At 45.2% G+C, this 18,916-nt stretch overlaps 2 protein-coding genes across 7 annotated transcripts in view; one reads left to right on the forward strand and one right to left on the reverse strand.

The window, feature by feature from the left end:
* The window catches only part of DENND3 (DENN domain containing 3), a 32,972-nt gene extending 25,469 nt beyond the window's left edge, over positions 1–7,503 (forward strand). For all 3 annotated transcript variants that reach the window (XM_042036061.1, XM_042036060.1, XM_042036062.1), the window contains 6 exons: positions 820–959; positions 2,135–2,295; positions 3,249–3,382; positions 3,548–3,663; positions 3,786–3,923; positions 6,019–7,503. In XM_042036061.1, the coding sequence (XP_041891995.1) occupies positions 820–959; positions 2,135–2,295; positions 3,249–3,382; positions 3,548–3,663; positions 3,786–3,923; positions 6,019–6,219 (890 nt within the window). In that variant the 3' untranslated portion in view covers positions 6,220–7,503. The remainder of the gene's footprint in view (positions 1–819; positions 960–2,134; positions 2,296–3,248; positions 3,383–3,547; positions 3,664–3,785; positions 3,924–6,018) is intronic.
* A 5,147-nt stretch (positions 7,504–12,650) lies between these two features.
* Positions 12,651–18,916, reverse strand: part of SLC45A4 (solute carrier family 45 member 4) — an 86,444-nt gene continuing 80,178 nt past the window's right edge. For all 4 annotated transcript variants that reach the window (XM_042035795.1, XM_042035796.1, XM_042035798.1 and 1 more), the window contains one exon: positions 12,651–18,775. In XM_042035795.1, the coding sequence (XP_041891729.1) occupies positions 18,413–18,775 (363 nt within the window). In that variant the 3' untranslated portion in view covers positions 12,651–18,412. The remainder of the gene's footprint in view (positions 18,776–18,916) is intronic.

Below are 18,916 nucleotides of genomic sequence, written 5' to 3' on the forward strand. Positions count from 1 at the left end.
AGGGGATGTATTGCTCTCTTCAGGTTAGCCCAGCTTTAATTAGCCTATAAAGCACATTGTCTTGTAACACCTGGTATTATTATGCCTGCCTGATGTGTTCACATTCTGACATGGATTGGTTGTGTGTTGAATATTAAACCAGAAAAATCATTAAAAAAGAACAGTAATGTTGCATATTAAGATACTCCAAGGCATAGTGTTCCACAGTCTTACTTTGCCTTCCTCTACATTTGTGCCTTATCACAGACTTCAATTCTGTGTTAATGGGCTGATTTCTCATTAAGATTTCTGGCTCACTTACTGAGCGGGGTGGGTGGATGGACGATGCTCCCCCATTGATCAATATTCATTGTTATATTTTTATTTTTCAGTAGTCCTGTTGGGGTGTTTGGTTGAACCCCAGTGCAAGGAGTAGTGTGGAGGGTGTTGGATTCAGTGGTGCTTTTCTTTATTCATAGTATGCTTTTAAGAGAGGCTCTGATGGAGTAGACAAGAGTGAGTGGATTTATTAGTTGTATTTCATAGGGCTTAAAAGCCTTCCTGCAATCCCAGTGAGCTCAGCTCTTAGTCATCAATGGAAGAGATTATCTCTGCTCTCTTTGGAGTTTAAGATGAAATCATTGGGTGAACTCAACAAACAGATTAGAATGAGCACAAATTCATTGTGAGAACTGTGTCAGTAAGTAACTGGTGATGGAAATTCCAGAACACAGATGTATTTCATTACAAACCTGCTCTGCCTAATAATGGCTTTCCCATAGGTCTCCAAAAGTAATTTGTTTTCTTTCACCTCTCTCATCTTCTCTGCTTTATTTCAAGGGCATCTTGACCCTTCAGAAAGACTGGATAATGCTCATCCAAAACTCTGGTGTGCTTTAAATGAGGGGAAGGTAGTGGTCTTTGATGCCTCCACCTGGTCTATCCAACAACACTGCTTCAAAATGGGCCGCTCTAAACTGGTAAGAGTGGCACAGGATCACAGTTCCTGCTTCAGCTGGGTGCTTTTGTTGCTGTAGTCTGACCCTGAATCACATCATTCCTTAAAAGTTGTTGAGTTGTTTGGGCTTCAGTTAACCTGAAAAAATGGAGATTTTTGAGAAAAGGGGAAAGGAGGCTAAATGGATTAATAATAAAACAAGTCAACTGGTGAAAAGTGATGGATTGGATTTGGGAGGGCCTGATGGGTTCTTGGGGCAGGAAAGCAGGGTTGAAACAATTGAGGAGAAAGAATAGAATAGAAGATAATTAACCCAAAGAGAAGATGAGAAGGGGAATCCTACGAATAGATGAAAATTCATCCATGCTGAAGACCTGGAGATTGGGAAAAGGTGTAAGGAAACCAGGTAGATGCTATTGAAAGAGAGATAGAGCTCTAAAAGAAAGTGTCTCAACCAGCAGGTGAAAGAGTTGCTTGTCAAAGACCACCTGAAAGAGTAACTCTCTCTGTGAAAGGGGAATCTGAACCTGAGTGAAAAACACACAGTAGAGAGAACACACAGGAAAAGGGTTTGGACATGTCACTTCTGTGCAAGATAAGATACATCACTGTGGATGAGTGTGGGAGAGACTCAGAAAGGGAGGCGTAAAGCTGATGGTGAAGAGCTGGGTGGAGGAAAGATGGAATTCCAGGAGAGTCAGATATTGACCTAAAAGAAGACAAAAAAAGTTGGCAACTGATGGGACTCTGGAGGGAGATAAATGAAGAATGTTTGATTAAGGGGAAGGACATTCCAGAGACAGTAGAGGAGACAGTATTTTCTTAAACACTACTTTTAGCTGAAGTTGGAAGTGTGGATATATTGGACGGTTAGGTTGGTTTCCAATCCAGAGGAAAGGAGCACACTAACTAACTTCTGTGGTTCCCCCTGATGCCCTCTGTAACTTTTACTTTGTTTGGGCCAGGAAGCACACCTTTAGTCAGTCCCTAAGGTAAAGTATTAATCCTATTTACTGCAAAGAGATCTGTCCTCTCATTTTTTATAGAGCAGAGCAAAGGACAGAACACTGGAGAGCCAAGTCTTGTCTCCTACAATGATCACCAGCAAACTGTAGCTTCTGAATACAGCATTTTCCATGTTACATTAAAGAGTGATTTTTCTTCTAGGCTTTATTTAACCCAGCTTTTTCTCCCCAGACTTGCATGGTCATGGTGGAACAGAGTCAAGTGTGGATTGGTTCTCAGGACTCCATTATTTATATAATCAACACCCACAGTATGTCTTGTAATAAGCAACTGAATGATCATCGCTCTGATGTTACAGACATCATTGTGGAGAAGAAGAATGGAACACCCAGGTATATCTAATTTGATTTTCCTACATGTTGAAAGAATTTATTGTTTTAAATGGGAGGGTTCATCCTGCTAATAAAGTCTTAATTTAGCCCATTTTTGTAGCTCCCATATTGTGTATGGTCAACTAAGAATTTGCTTTTTAAGTAAAGAGCACTGTGTAGTTTGGAACAAAGAGGATAAAGGAATGCTCTTTTGGATGAGGATGAGAACAGCCAGGAATTGGCAGCACCCCGTGAAGAGCTGATACAGATGAAGCTTAAAGACCGCTTCACTTTCGCTTTGAGCATGTCGTCGACTAAATGTTTACAGCAAGCTTCTGGATTTTTCCTGCCTGTTTGTAAAAGAAATAATACATTTATTGTTCTGTTCAGGCAAAACGCTTTTGATCTTCTGGTAGCACTGGGAAGAGTGTTGGCTGAATGTCTTAACCTGCTGTCTTCCCATGGGAAAGGCAACTCCAAGGTCAATAGGTCTGCCAGTGGTGCACCAGGTGTAACTGGGTTTCAGGAAGAATTTGTTTAAGTGTTGTTGGAACCTTCTGAAAAAGGTTTTCTCATTCTAAGACAACAAATGTTAAAGGTAAAAAGAAAAGGGATAGTATAATTTGTTTTCTCAGGTGCAGTAACAAAGAAAAACAATTTGAGGTTTTTTTTCTAACTCAAGGGAAAATCCATCAGGAAATGTTGTTCAGAAGAATTATAGGGAATGTTTTGTGCTCTACTCCTCATGCATGATGTAATTTGTGCTCTCGTTCACGGAGAGGTCTGAGTTAGCCTGGAGTGTTTCCAGTGGTACAGAGTTTGTAAAGGATAATCTTGAAGATAATTAAAAAATGAACATGAATTTGGCTTACTGTAAAATTGGTTATTTTGCAAGTAAGTATCTTCTGTGTGTGTTCTCTTTTCTGAACATGAATGCACACTATACTTCTTTATTTTTTAATCTGTGCCAACAGTGAAGCCTATTCCAGCAGTTTAGATGGAACGGTGATTGCTTGGAACATCAGTACTCTGAAAGTGAACCGTGTCTTTCAGCTGCCCTGCCAAAATCTCACCTCTATAAGGCTTCATAATGGTCAACTATGGTGCTGTAAGTCCCTTCCTCAAATAATAATAATTTCAAAAATCATCTTCACATAAAGAAGCAAGACAGTTATTGGATGTTCCATTTTATTTTGCTTTTTTCCTCCATATTTTGTAGAGATGGAAGAAGTGGGCACCTCTGTTACTAACTCTGTATTTTTAATATTTGAAGGTACCAGAAGTTGCATTCTTGTAGTGTCAACTCACGAGTTTCGACCACAGATGAAAATCGAGCACCACCTGAAGGATGTGTGTTCCTCTTTTCTTGGATTCCAGCTCTTTCCCGAGGTATTGCACTTACTCTGTTTGATAGAGTTTGAAGGAGGCAGGGCCCTGTGCCTCCTTCAAGCCCTGGTTATTGTGATACATTTTCTGTCAGCAGTGCTCAAATGTATCTTTCTGTGCTTTAGAGAGATGAAGTGTGGGCGTCTTCCTCAAGGAGTAGCGACCTGTACATTTGGAACACCAAAGACCTTTCAAGTACACCTCAAAAGATTCATCTTCAGGATTGCTCTGAGATTACTTGTATGATAAGAGTTAAAAATCAGGTGAGAGACATTTGGGCTTATTTTGCCTCGTGTGGATTTCTTTACTGAAGTTTTGTTTGCAGCTGTCATGGGCTCTCATTGCTTCCTCACTTGGTGTGTGCACAAATACTGGTTTGGAATGTTGATTCCTCTTCGAAATCAGAGAAGCTAAAGACTGCCCAACACAAATGGCTGTTACAGGTGTACCCCAAAATGCATGGCAAGCCAAAACTCTCATCAGTAATTAAATGTGTGGTGACATTTATTAGCTATTGACATTTCCAGGGAACTGCAGAAACTGAAAGTTTAGGTCCTTTGATATTTTATCTCAGGACTCCTCAGACTAAGCCTTGAAAAATGGTTACCAGACAACCAACAAATGCCAATTAATTGGCCTGTTTTTGTAGATGACCTTTTCCTTGATTAGTTACCACATTCCTAATTCAGGACAGACCAAAGGAGGCAGTGGATTCCTACCTTGGCATCTTGTGTCCATGTCACTGTTGGCCTCTGTGTACCTGCTTTTATGTCGTATCAGTAGCTGTGCAAATGATTGGAGTTGCGCTACCACAGGGGCCCATTCAAGGTTACTTTGCAAATAAATAGCTAATGTATATCTACTGGGAAAGCAACTTTTGGAATCTTTTTCTCAGATTTTCCCTCCTTCCTTCTTCAAAAAAATTTTTTTAGTGGAATAGGGAAGTTTTCTCTGTATTCAGCCTCTGGTTAGACTTTCGTACTAAAATGGGAAATCATTTTAAGATATTCTTCCCCAAGGCAGAGATTGATACATTTAATAACCTCTGTTTCAAGGGAGTGAGAGGATTGTTTGGAACCCCCAAGGCATTAAGCTCTCTTTTATTCTACAGAAGAACTTTGTTCCTTTCTCTTCACTTCTTTAAGTAATTTATGAATAAGTTAAACAATACTGAGCCCAGTACTGACCCTTTGGGGACACCACTAGTGACAGGCTCCAACCAGGCCCTGCCCCTCCAACCACCACTCACACTCCTGTTCCCTTTACACAGCAATGAGTTACGGAGAGTGAGCTTGCAGCCTGATAAAGGCTGACAACAACATTGATAGGGCTGTCAGTCACAGGCTTTAATTAAAAACAAACCATTGTTTTTCTTTAAGAAACCGAAGAGAAACCCAGCTGCATATTGTGTCTATCTGAAATAGGATGTGTTCTGTCTGGTACCTCGGTCTATGTCTTTTATTACCTGTTTTTTGACCCAGTCTCTGTGGCTCTGATCTTGCTGGTGCCATAGTTCCCTGGAGAGCAGCAGGTTCATGAATTTCACTGCCAGCCCTGTACAGAGAAGTACTTTCTTCTCAGTGAAACGGAACTATTACTGGTTCCCACGTGTCCCTGACTTCCTTAATTTCAGGGTAGAACAGTGGTTCTACATTCAGCTTATCTGCACTTCTGTTAGTTTGTAAACCTTTTGTAAAGGCTCCTTAGCTGCCTTCTCTCCAACCTAAGGAGTCTTGGCTTTTCCATCTTCCATGTGAGGGTGGTGAGGCCCTGGCACAGATTGCCCAGAGAAGCTGTGGCTGCACCATCCCATTCAAGGCCAGGTTGGATGGAGCTCTGAGCAACCTGGGATAGTGGAAGCTGTCCCTGACCATGGCAGGGGGTTGAAATGACATCTTTAAAGTCCCTTTCAACCCAAACCATTCTCTGATCTTTGCTCATATGACAGCTGTTTCTTCCTCTTTGCAGTTCTAGTTGCTCTCCCCTGGATTTTCTCTGCTCTTGCACTGCAAGAGCACACTGTGCTTCTCACAGGGATAAGGGAGAGCAGCCCCAGTGCTGGCATGATCTGCAGCTGAACATTCCAGCATGGGGCACAGGGGGTTTCCTGAACTGAGGGAACCAGAGGGGAGCATAGACACCCACCAGGTGCCCTCAGCTCACGCCACAGCAGCTGAGGAGGCCTGGAGGAGGCCAGGAGCAATAGTAGCCAAGCCTCTTATTTATACTGAAGAGGAAATTTTCAGTGTTTCCCTTTTCCAGTCAAGCGTGAGACTGTACCAATGTGCCATATAAACCTCCTCAACTGTGTCCTGGACTGATAGTGAAAATGACTGTGGGTTTGTTTTGTTCCCCCAGCTGTGGGTTGGCAGCAGTGGGTGGCTGCAGGGCAAGAGCAGAGGGAAGATCTATGTGATCAGTGCTGAGAGCAAGAGTGTGGAGAAGGAGCTGGTTGGCCACGCCGATGTGGTGAAGGCGCTGTGCTCAGCGGAGGACAGGTACGTCCTCAGCGGCTCTGGGAAGGAAGAAGGGAAGATTGCCATTTGGAAGGCCGGATAGCCAAGCTATTCTGAGTGTGTCTGCCTCCTCTGGGGAAAGGCAAAGACTTTGGGCTGTGTTTACTTCAGCATTTTGCATCTATTTCAACCACCTGCCAGTGTTATTGTCTTGTATTTATTTGGTTTCCATCCCTATGTTGTAGAAAATGGAAATCAAAGCAAATCTCCCACACACCTTGTCCTGCTCCTGTACATTTGGTAAAGGAACAGAAATGGGAGAAGACAGGTCACTGTCTTCAAACTGGACACGAGGTGGTGTGGAGGGTTGGGGTTACCTGGCTGCCTGGGGCAGGTCATGTTGGAATGCCAGAGCTGGCTCAGTAATTCCATGGGAGCTCTCTCTTAGCAGTGCAAGGTTGCTTAAAAATAGGATTTGATAATGTCTTTACAGCCTGTAATAGGTGGAAGAGGACACTAAAAGGAAAAAAACAAGTGCACTTGGACTTATGGAGTTGTCACTGTGATCATCTTTCTGAGCTCGGAGCTGTAGCAGTGTCCCTTACCCTGGGTGGGATTTCTGGGGCCGTTTTGTTTAAAATGCAGGCACAGACAGGCTCTCCCCGATGGCACTGAAAGCTCCTCCAGCTGAAACAAGGTATTTTAAATGAATGTTTTAGGTTTTAAATTTATTTTTTCTTTGAAAACAATGCACAATACTTGGCATTTTGAACAGTTTGTGAAATTGATGATTTTTTTATCTGAAGCATTAATTTATTTAATTCCTGTATATATTATTCTTGCTTTTGGAAGCACCTCTCACCCCCTGTGCAGACCAACCTCTGCCCCATCTCCCTTCAGTTCCTGTTTCTGCAATCAGAGGAACTGCTGTTATTTTGGGTAGAACCTGCTCCATTTTTAAGTTCTGAAACTCCTCCTCAATCTCTGGAGCAAGCATCAGGGGCTGCAGCCTGGAGGAGTCTCCAGAGCAGCATTCCCTGATTGGTGCCTGATGCATAGTGGTTTTTCCACTGGTCACATTTATCTACAAGTAAAACAATAAATCTATGCAGAATGGTTTTATCTGCATCAGTGCAGAGTGGAAAGCAGTGTCTAAAAGACTGTAAATAGAAGGACAAAATGGGCTGCTACTTTTCTTAATAAATATAAACCAGTGTAGGGCTAAAACGAAGGGTATAAACAACTGGAAAATATTATGACTAGAAATTTTATGACTCTGTGCAATATTTCTGCTGATAAAAGTTTTTATGGTATCATGGTAACAGAAATGTTACTTTTTTAGCTTTTGTATCAATTTAAGAATATTAAACACTATATTGATACTCTGGCCTCTGTACCTTGTTCTTTTTCCTGTGTAATGCAATACTGAAAAATGATGATTTTTAGCACTGACTTGCATCCTCTTTGTGTGCTGTAAAGAATAATTGCCTGGGTTTTTTTCTCTGCATGTTCTCCTTTTCTGAAACAGCTTCTGCTGTAACATGTCCCAGTTTGAGCCCCTTACCTGTGACTTTCAGGTTCCTTTTTTCCTCCCCGGGCTCTGTCGGCCTGCTTGGGGTAAGTGACAGGAATTATTTACTGAATTCAAAGACACACAAGGCCTGTTAATGAATTTCCCCTGGCTGCAGAGATGAACCAGCTGCACCAGCCTGCTGCCCACCTGTTGCTGCCTTCATTGATTTTCATTCCTGACAGACTTTTTAAACCTGCTTGTCTTCTCAGCTGGTTTGTAGGTGTTCACTGACCATCTCAGCTTTGCTCCAGGATTTCAGCTGTGGAATGAACCTGCAGTCATAGCACTGTGAGGTTCTGTTCACTTCTCCAGTAGAGTTTCAGGTACTTCCTGTGAGCCCCTTGGTGTTGGGAAGGCACAGGGGAAGGACCCTCTGAGCTGCTCAGAGCTCCTCTTTGCCCTGCTGCCAGCTGAGAGCTTGCCAGGTGTAGTTGCCTCTGTGAGTCACTGTCTCCCAGCAAAGGGACAAAGGGAGCAGGAGCTGCCCCGGCAGAGAAGGGAGGCCCTGAGTGACCGGACTGAGCACACCCCATCCCTCTCTGGCCCTGAGGCCGTGCTGCTGTTGGGGTTGGTCAGCCTCTGTCTGAGCCTCCAAGTCCAGCTTGTGCTGCCATCCCCTTCTCTCCCTCAAGGAAATGTTGCCTGTTTCTTGGAAACCTCAAGGCTAATGTTTGCTGATTCTTTTTCCTGGTCTCCCGACCTGAAAAACCTGAGGGGAGCAGAGAGACCTGCCAGGAGCCCACGATGCTCTTGGTCCTATGTCCAGTTTTCGGAAGTACTGTGTGGAGCAGGGAGTTGGACTCGATGATCCCTATGGGTCACTTCCAAATTGAGTTGTTCTGTGATTCTTGGATCAAACCAAGGGATGGCAGTGTCTGCTTCCAGAAATAACTCGGCTGTGGAGATGGGAGCTGCTTGGAAATTCAGGGTGTTGTGTGCTGGGTGTGATCTCCCCCACAGGGCCATGCAGGAAGGGAGGAAACAGCCCCTTCCTCTGCCTCCCAGCCCGTGCTCATGGGCTGCTGGGGGGCTTCATGGGACCAGGCCCTGTCTTCCTTCAGTGCCAGTTGAATCCTTTTGTAGGCAAACTAAACCACATCCTCACCCCTGGATGTGCATTCCTTACCTTCCTGCATCTGTTTCATCTGTCATGGTAACCTGCAGGATTCTGCCTGGCATCCTGTTCCCCTCTCCATGGTGAGTTCCCCGGTGTCTTGGCACAGGTCCCCTGCTCTCAGAAGCAGTGGGTGGCCCTGTGCCACCCCAGTTGTCAGGACAGGGACAGTGCTGCACAAATGCATGAAATGCTGCCACCAGCCCCCCATGTCCCTAGCCCCGTTTTGGGATGTGAAGGGCTGCCCAGCACATGGGACACCAATGTGAGGAGGTGTGGGATGTCACCTGGAAGAGGTGAAATCCCACAGGCACATTCCATGTCCCCAGTGAGTGTGTGCCATAAGGGTTACACAGCCGGGCTGGCACTGCTGGGGCCTGGGTGCTCCTTGGGGGTCTGGGAGTGCACGAGGTCTCGGCTGGTGATGGGCATGGGGACCATGTGCCAATGGATGTGGGGACAATATGCCACCCCCACCCCCCAGGACGAGAGACACCCTGGCTCCTGCCAAACCTGGAGAACGCAGGGACTGACCCCACTGGGGCAGACTGGGCTCAGGGAGGGATGATACTGGTTTGTTGATTGTTCTTGGTCCAGACTGGGAAGTGGAGGCAGTGCTAGAGCAGCTCTTCTCCAGGCTGTTCCGAACCACTCCAAGGCCACTGTGAGTTATTCTGTAACAAGCAACAGCTCAGGGAGTGTGGCTATTGTTGAGGCAGACATAAAAGCACATACTAGTCATAATCCATAGTTGAGAGAGGTAGATTTTTTATTTTCCCTACTGCTATTCTTATACCTCTTCACAAATGCTGTGTCCTAATTGAGATTAGCAAACAGTGACAAGGCTGTCTAACAAGCAATGACCATTCAGGCAGTAAAACAATTAGCTATACAAGCAAAGGTATAGTTGCTATATATTACCTACAGGCTCTTCCTTGTACACTCTTAATGTCCCATAACGAGAACATCCTCCCCTTGTGTCTAGAACATCTCTTATTATCTTCTTGGCCTTCTCTGTGGGTTTCACTAAAGCTGCAAAATTTCACTGTAATATTCTCACGGGTAAATTCTGACTGGCTTCAGGTCTGACTATGAGACTGTCAGTCCAGCTGTCAATCTCATCAAGGGAGTGACCCAGCTCCACTGTCCTCACCCCCAGCACAGCACAAGCCAGCCAGCCCAGACCTAGCACCCCGCTCCCAGCCTAAGCAGGGACCTGCTGCTCTTGGACAAGGATCACAGAGTCCCACTCCCAGGGCCAGGGATGAGTCACCTCCCCTGAGCAGAGCAGGGGGATCACCCTAAAGGCACAACAGCACCCAAGAGATTTCTGCTTCTTGTCCCTCTCTCAAGGCCTCATCCTGCTGTGGTGCTGGAAGGGATCAAGAAGGCTTCCCCACCCCACGCTTGGCACAGGGGACAGGGCCTCTTCACTTGTCATTGCACCAGGAGAAGACGGGGATGTAGGACAATCCCTGCCACTTGTTCCCCCCGTCACTTTGGGCTCTCCAGGTACAGTCCCTCAAGGTGAGGATGAACCCAAAATTCTGCTGGGCAGAGTGGGGCCAGGAGGGGAGGTTCTTGCCCTCATTACTTGCTCACATACTTCATAGAAGCTACTAGGAAGCAACTCTATCCACCCAAACCCAGCACGGCCCCTCTCTGAGTGTAGGTATCTGGAGAGCCTCCTGCCGCAATGAGGCAGGTACCTGTTCTCCTCTCTGTGCTGGTGAAAAATGCCAACAGCATAGGGCGGGCCTGATGTCCAATTTATTGTGTTTTATGTTTTTAGTTCTTCCTTAACAGCATGTCCAGGGAAGTGTCTGGATATTCTGTGTTTAGCTTAGAGAGGAATTATCTCAGCCAGTGTGCGCACTTAGCGTGTCAGAGGTACTGGCATTAGTGGCTGCATTCCCCAGTGTATTAAAGGCCAAGAGCTGGGTAGTGCCCTTGGGTGACCACACCAAGGTGGGTGGGGGTGTCAATGTGCTCTGCAGGGGGATGTGGACAGGCTGGCTGGATGGTGTGAGGCCAGCGGGATGAGGATCATGAAGAGCAAGGCCTGGGTCCTGCCCTCGTGTCCCAACAAAGGCCCTGCAGTGCTCCAGGCTGGGGGCAGAGTGGCTGGAAAGCTGCCCAGCAGGAAAGGCCCGGGAGGTGCTGGCCAACAGAGGCTGAATGTGAGTCTGCGTGTGCCCAGCTGGGCGAGGAGGCCGGTGGCCTCCTGGCATTCTGTGTCAGCAATAGTGTGGCCAGCAGGACCAGGGTGGTGATTGTCCCTCTGTGCTGGGCACTGGGGAGGCCAGCGGTCGAGTTTTGTCTGCAGTTCTTGGCCAGTCATGACAAGAAGGACATTGAGGTACTGGAGCATGTCCAGGGATGGGCAATGGCACTCGGAAATGCTCTCGAGTACGAGTTTAATGAGGAGCATGTGACGGAGCTGTGGGGGCTCAGTTTGGAGGAAGGGTGGCTCCAGGGGGACCTTCTCACTCTCTACAACTGCCTGAGAGGGGGTTGTAGCCAGGTGAGGGTCAGTCTCTTCTCCCAAATCACAAGCACAGAATCACAGAATCACAGAATCAACTGGGTTGGAAAAGACCTTGGAGATCATCAAGTCCATCCTATGAGTCAGACAAGCCAAAACAGCCTCAATTAGCACCAGGGGAAGTTTATATTGTATATTTGGAAGATTTCTCCGTGGAATGGGTTGTCAATCATTGGAAGGAGCTGCCCAGGGAGGTGGTGGAGTCAGCATTCCTGGATGTTTTTAAGGAAAGACTGGATGTGGCACTCAGTGCTCTCGTCTACTTAACTGCTACAGTGCAGATACTATAACACGATGTATCAAACAAGAAGCCCGTGGAAAAGAAATATCTATGGACCGATTCTTGATAGATGTTTCAGAGATGTTTATTTCTCCAGCCGCATGGCTGGGATCTGCCAAGGAGCTGCTCAATCACGCAACCCGAGAGTCCTTTGCCCACACAGGGGAACACAAAACAACCGATGGGGAACGAGGCTGAGCAGGGGCAGGGAAATGCCGTGTCTGTCCCCTCAGGGCCCCTCTCCCAGGGCTACACGGCAGGGGGGAAGGGACCCCGACACCTAACAAAGGTGGTGATCAGTCATAGGCTGGACGAGATCTTGGAGGTATTTTCCAGTGTAATCAATTCTGTGATGATTCTGTGGAAAATGAACCAAACCCTAGGTGGGCATTGACTTCTTGGAGGTGCTGATACTCGTTGTGAGGAATCTCCTTTAGGAAGAACCACAGATCAAATCAGTCAAGGAAACTAGAAATCAAATGGGACAAGTGAGCTCTTCACTGCAAGTTTACCCATCAGCTGTTGTTTGTGATCTGGCTCCAGCTTTCCCCTCTTCTTGTTCCCAATGGTCCCAGAAGTTGATGAGTTTGGATGGGAACTTGATTTCTTTGGAAGCTGCTTGTGGCTATCGAATCATAGACTCATAGGTGACTGGGGAGACCCTCAGCTCCTCAGCCCTCGTGATGGCATGAGAGGTGACGGATTCTGTGTGGGAGCCACCACCCTTTGTCAGAGCAGAGTCTGGAGCTGGGGACACACACCTGCCCTAGGTATCCCCATTTTGTTCCTCTACCTGTGCTCTCTCCTGGGTTACACCGGAACCCTGCAAGTGTCAGGTGAGTTTAGAACCATCTGTGAATATTAACACCTGGATTTTTGCCAGGCAATGTTTGGCAGTAGCATTTTTTTAATGAAGCTCTGGGGTGCAGGTGAGTGTTACTTGCCTTTCACAGCTCAGGGACCTGGTGTCCCTCTGCTCACCTTCCCTACAAACACCACAGGGACACACACGAGCCACCAACTCTTACTGAAATGTTTATTAAGATCGAACTTCGGAACAACGGATTGGAACACAATGTCTCATGGAGTAGAATATTTCTAAATTGATTTTTTTCTTTTCTATGCATAAATGAAAAAAAAATCAAGATTATACAAAAAGAACAGAAAGTGCAGAACACAAAACAGTTCTCATGCAACAATTTTTTTTTAATCTTTAAACAGAAAATAAGCTCAACAGTGTAGAAATAAAAATCATACATACATTATGCCGTCTACGCACTCAAACATTCATCTGTGACATCACTTTTCTTTATCCCTTTTTCCTCATAAAACAACATTATGTGTTTAACACATGCTTATAAACATTGCTAAACTCAGCAAGAGCTATTATAGTGCCCCAACTTAATAAGTTGATAAAAAAGTAGTTGTCATATGGCCAGTTCACAAAGGAACTAAATATTCTCTTTTTTTTTTTCTTTTTTTCTTTTTTTTAAATTTTTCCCCGCTATGAGATGCCTATATGCAGCTTTCTAGTAATACGAGGCATTTAAAATAAGCTGGTCATTTGGCTACTTAAAGGGCTTAGTGTTCATGTTACATCAGGAAAAACAAATTCACATTGGGAACTGCCAATTTGTTGAGAGAAAAGTCTGGATTTTGAGGTTATTTATTACAATTTGGCTGTTGCTAAGGACTGAGTAGGTGCAGAGTAAATAAGGTGACAGCGAGTTTGACTAAATGCTCCCAGAGCTTCACCCCGAACTTCCAAATTTAAGAATAAATGTGCCAGAGCAGGTCAAATTGAACCATGCCCTGCATTTTCCCTAAAATTTTAGTAGGTCGCAAGGGCATCAAAAGTCCTTTAATTACAGCAGATGCTCTCTTTTGGTGGGAGATGTGTTTGTCCCTCCTGGGCACCCCTTGCGTTCCCTGGGGCGAGGGAAGCTGAGGTGGAAATTCAGCTGAAGCTGCTCAGGTTGAGGAACCAAACTGAACTGGTTTTCCAGGAGGTGATTTTAATTTACATGACAGGAAAACCTGGAACACCTTAATGAGCAGATCAGTGGGTGTGAGTGCCATGTCAGGAAAAGGAACTGAGCCTTTTTGTTGTTTTCTAAGGCAGCTTCCGAACTGCTGAGCCTCAAATTCAAACCCCAGTTGGTGTTTGAGCTGCTGCAGCTCCTTTGGATGCAACATGACAAAGAGAAAACTTTGGGTAGCTCCACTTTTTCCAAATGACCATTTTTTGACGTGCTTTACAAATGTTCAGCTTTGTCATTTAAGGAAGGAAAACAGCTAAAGGACTCTCTGGAACCATAGAGTTTCTGCAAAGAAAAATAAAATTTGGTATTTCTTCCACACAGTCATTAATAACATTTCTGTACAACATTTGGTGTCCGTTACATTTATTTGGCCTTTTCAAAGGAAACGAGGACAAAACAGCTGCAAAAAAACCCAACTTCTCTTTCACGACAGACACTTCAGATGCCGAAGCTGCTACATGTGCTTGGAATATCATGCAGGAGTTCATTTGTTAACTTAAATAGGATACATATTTATAGCTGAGCTTGTCTTGCATCAGACTAGGATGAGGGAAACCCGGAAGAACTCAGTTGAGAACACTGTGGAGTACAGTGGCAGCAACACACAACCCCCAAAGGTATTTTGGCCTGAGCAGTGTGTCTGGAAATGTACAAACACATAGGTGCAGACACACACACATCCCTAAAACCCCCAAATCTCAGCACCTGCCTCCTGCACTTCCCTCCTGCTCAAATGTCCCAGCTCTCCTAGGAATAAAATGTGACTTTCTCCACCTTGACTCAGAAGTGTGACCTCAACCTGCATAGCCGTGAGATCTAGCAGCCAGGAAAATCCTGCTTTTCGTGGTGGATGCTGGAGGAAGCCAAACTCACCCCCGACCAAGGGCAGGGGATGCATTCTTAACGATGGAACCCAGGTTTTAATGAGGAACCTGGCAAAAAGCACTGTGGTTGCTGCTGTCATTCCAAGTGCTAGGGGGTTCAGATCAGATGGGAGAGGGATAAGAAAGACTCAGTCCTCGCCTCTGAGGAAAACCTCACGCAGCCTGTTCCATCCTGGGGCCTGAGTGCCAGCATTGGTATCAGCAAGAAAACCAAGAGGGTAAATCTGCAGCCACCTCCTTTTCAGACTGATGCGCTGGGAATATTCCAGAGCCTAGAAAAAGGTTCCAAGTGAAAGGGGAAAAGGACATCCTGGGTTTCAAGGAGCACAAACCTCTGTTGGATTTACTGGCCTCCTCCCTCCTGATGATGAACAACCCCTATCTTTCCATGACTGCTCACAGCCAGCACCAGCAAACCACCAGGTTCGTGTTATTAAAAGGCTATTTAGGCAATAAATCTCATGAAAGTCACTGAACCAGCAGGAAGAGAAACATTCCTAAGAAATTATTGCTTCTGGAGTCTGAAATGGCCATCCACCAACAGCACAGATCTCACTGGGCTCTTGGAATAACCCAACAGGGCCAAATGCACACTCTGCCTTTCCGAGAGGTGGAAGTTAAAGCTTCTCTGCTCTCACATGAAACATATCAAGATGTGCAGCTGATCGACCACAGCCCTCAAGGGTCTGAGCACCAGCAGTGCTTCATGTCACACATCACGGCAGCAGAACAGGTTAAAATAGTTTATGGTCTTGAACAATGCTAAACCTTAGTCCTACTATACTGAAGGTCCAACGGGATGACTTTGACTAGACAGGAATACAAACAAAAAAAAAGATGCTTGTTGGCACCAGGAATAACAAAAAAAGCCACTTCAAACTTCTCTTTCTGCAAGTTCTGCAACAAACACATAAAACTGTACTACTTTAATTGTGGCAAAAAAAAAAAATCTGTATCAAAAGATAAGGTAAGGGACAGATGAAGAAATAAATCATTGCCCACTCTACCCTGAGAAGTGCTGGGGCTAGAAAGAAAACTCTCACATCCAAGGAAAAGCCCTAGGGAGACCTCAGCAGGTGAAGCCAGCGTGGGGGTTTCCCAGGCTGGCCAAAGAACAGGAGGAGATGCTTTGGCTGGGGCTCCCCAAGTTAATCCTTCTGGCAACACTACAAAAACTTCAACACATTTACAATGAATAATTATTTCCTTTGCCTTTACCAGGGAGTGAAATCAGCTTCCTGTCGTGGCAGCACGCATACTCCTGTGTTATGAGCCCCATAAACAACTCCAAACATGGATTTTAACATCCAGTTCTTAGAAATGAGGCTCTGCCAAACGCTGTCCGTGACAGAACTGGCCCTTCCCTGCCTTTGCTTGAAGCCTCTGGGTTCGAAAGTAAAGGTCCTTCCTCCCTCCTTGCCCTTCCCTGGCTGAGAAAGCTCCATAAACATGGGTGAGCTCACCCCCAAAATGGTTTCATGTTCTCTCTGTGGGACGTGAAGTCAGAGGGAGCTTCAGCTTCTCCTCCCTCTCTGCAGCGACTTGGTCAGTGTGATGGCGCAGTGAAAGAGATCTTAGCTTAGAAAGTGCAGTGTGGAGTAAAGAAGATTTGATCCACGCTGGTCCATGGAACCCTTGGGAAAAGTGGAAGGCTGGCACTGGTCAGAAGATGCAGGTTTTTAAACTGTTGAAGAACCTTTTCAGCAGTAGAGATTCAAATAAGGAGTACTTGACACCGGTCATTAACCAAAAGCAGAATCTTCAAGGAGCTTCAAAACTAAAATATTAAAGCCACTTTAAAATGTGTAACTCAATACGTAACTTACACAAATGCCAGTTCTAGGGTGAAACACAACACTTGTCTCTCACATATGAACATCACCAGAATATATTAAATGTAACTGAGATGATAAAATGCACGGCAGAATTTCTCACAACTGCTTTCTTCAGTGAGGTCTCACACTCTTCAGTAGTATCGCTCTCCTGGCTGAACACAGTTCACAGTATGTGTTCTAAATAAAAAATATTCACCATAGAAAAAAAAGACTTCCTCAAGACACTTGGAAAAACAAATACAACCCCTAAGTCCTGTGTGATTACATGTACTTCAGTGCTCTGTGATGTCACCAGCCTAAAAACATTGTCACCCTTGATAGCAGAGGCCATGGGCATGACTGGAAGCCCTCAGAGAAACCCACAGATGCCATCTTCAAATACACCCAAACATCCATTTCTCAAATACACTGACAATTCAAGTAATTCATTAAGAACTGCTTTTCATATTGAAATCTAGCTTCTTTGTCTGAATGCCTGTATTGCAGCATGATTGACACAAGCATTTGCAAGTCTTGAAGGAGGAGGAGGAGTTTGAGGCAGCAGGAATCTCACACTGCCTGTCCAGCACGTGGATTGATGGCAGCCTGGGGAGGCCCAAGCCAAAATGAGTCAACAGCATCACAAACACTTCTTACGAATGACAAACGGAAGTTTGGTTTTGAAAGTTGCTTTAAATGGCTACTGGATAATGATCCAAACCTATTTTAAATGAAGTTAGCACAACTCTTTCAAGCTCTTTCCAGAAAAGTATCTTTGCACTGCAGCTGTGTCCTGAATCACAGAAGGGGACATGGAGGATGCGCTGACGACATTGGTACGGCAGCTCGGAAGAGCTCCAGCCTACAATTCCTCCAACACAGGGGCTGGAACAGCAACTTTTGAATTTTAAGGCCTAAAAACTGTTTCTGACACAGATTTTTATACACCCAGACTATGCCATAAAGTGACAGAGGTAGGCCTTGGGTTCTCCTTGTTGTACTGACCCTGTGCCTTTACCTCGGCTGCTGCGTTTCCAGCCAGGAGGTTAAAGGATCGTAGAAAGTGCAATTAATCAATGACTTCCTTTCCCTACGGAAGAGAATCGCATGCCCCTCCCATGAAGCTGACCCCAGAGATGCCCTTTCTCCATGGCAGCTTCATCCAGAGATGATCAGGTTTAAATGCCAAGAAAACACCCCCGAGATCACCAGCACGTGAAACTCTCAGCTAAAAATTGTCACAGCGTATTCCAACAACATTCATAAAATACAGCACTTGTGATAAAAAAACCTGTGAGTGCTGGTCACCTCTCCCAGCTGCTGCTCCTTCCATCTGCATCTGACATCCAGCACCCAGTGTCACCCTCTCCTGACGAGCAGCAGATTTGGGAGTGGTTGTGAATAGTATGACTAAAAGAATTCACAGCAGTTTCTTAGAAACTGCAGTAATTGCTTTTTTTTTCTTGAAAATAATTGCAAATAAAAGGATTCTGTAGTAATTGCACTAACAAAAACATGAAGTCTAAAATTAATGTAGCTGTCAGACCAGTAATATCATGCTCATGAAAAGAATTGATCGATGTCTAAGCATTTGAGTCCATTATTACGCTAGTGAAATCTGAAATGTTCCGACAAAAAAATGGCAAGAGACTATAGGTCGAGATAGCTTCCATTTTCCGTTAGTTTAAAAACAGCCGAAAACTTAATTTTTCTAACTGCTAATTGTATACACTGTGAGTCTCATGCAGATTAATAAAACTTATTCGAAATCTAAATGTATTCTTAATAAAAAAGTGTTCAGAAATGATGTTTCTAACTTGTAGAGAAAGCAATTAGCATCAGAGTGACCTGCTCAAACCTAGAGGAAGGACTACAGAATTTAATTTACATTTTTGCACAAAACTGCCTTTTCTTCTGCAAATTTTAGCTACAAGTAGTGAAGGTCCTAATTTGCTTTCCTGGAAAAAAAAAAACCAAACACAACAAAAGTTCTTGATCCTGCACCTGCACTCCTTGGAATGTGGGTGAACAAGTGGCGGTGGCCTCACACGGCTGACTCGCCCTCTGGCTCTGTTGCCGCAGCTCCTTTGCGCGTCAGCTTCAGCACCGTCGGCTTCTCTGTGCCTGTGCCTTTGCCCTCGGCTGTCTCTGGAGGACCCAGTCCCTTCTGCTCTTCCTTTGGCTCTTCGTTGACTTCAGGGTAAATAACCAAGAAAGTTGCTGTCAAAAAACCCAGGAAGGATCCCACTGAAGCCACCATGGGGATGACTCTGACCGTGCCAACTGCGTCCACCACGCCGCCGAGCGCGGAGGCCACGAGGATCTGGGAGATGTAAACCTGACACGACAGGATGGCGCAGTCAATGCCGAATCCCCGCTTTGAGTTCCCAGGGCTGTGGTGAATGTACTGGAAAAAGACAAGAAACATGGTAGGAGGTAAAACAATGGATGAAAGCAAATACTTAAACACCAGAACTTTCTGCAAATTTCTCAGCCCCATGGTCAACTTTACATCATCCATGACACAACTCCAGAGCAACAGCCTCCT

Source organism: Corvus kubaryi, unplaced genomic scaffold, assembly GCF_017639235.1.
Source record: "Corvus kubaryi isolate FWS band 111438036 unplaced genomic scaffold, C.kubaryi_AGA036_p1.0 37385, whole genome shotgun sequence".
NCBI lineage: Eukaryota > Metazoa > Chordata > Aves > Passeriformes > Corvidae > Corvus > Corvus kubaryi.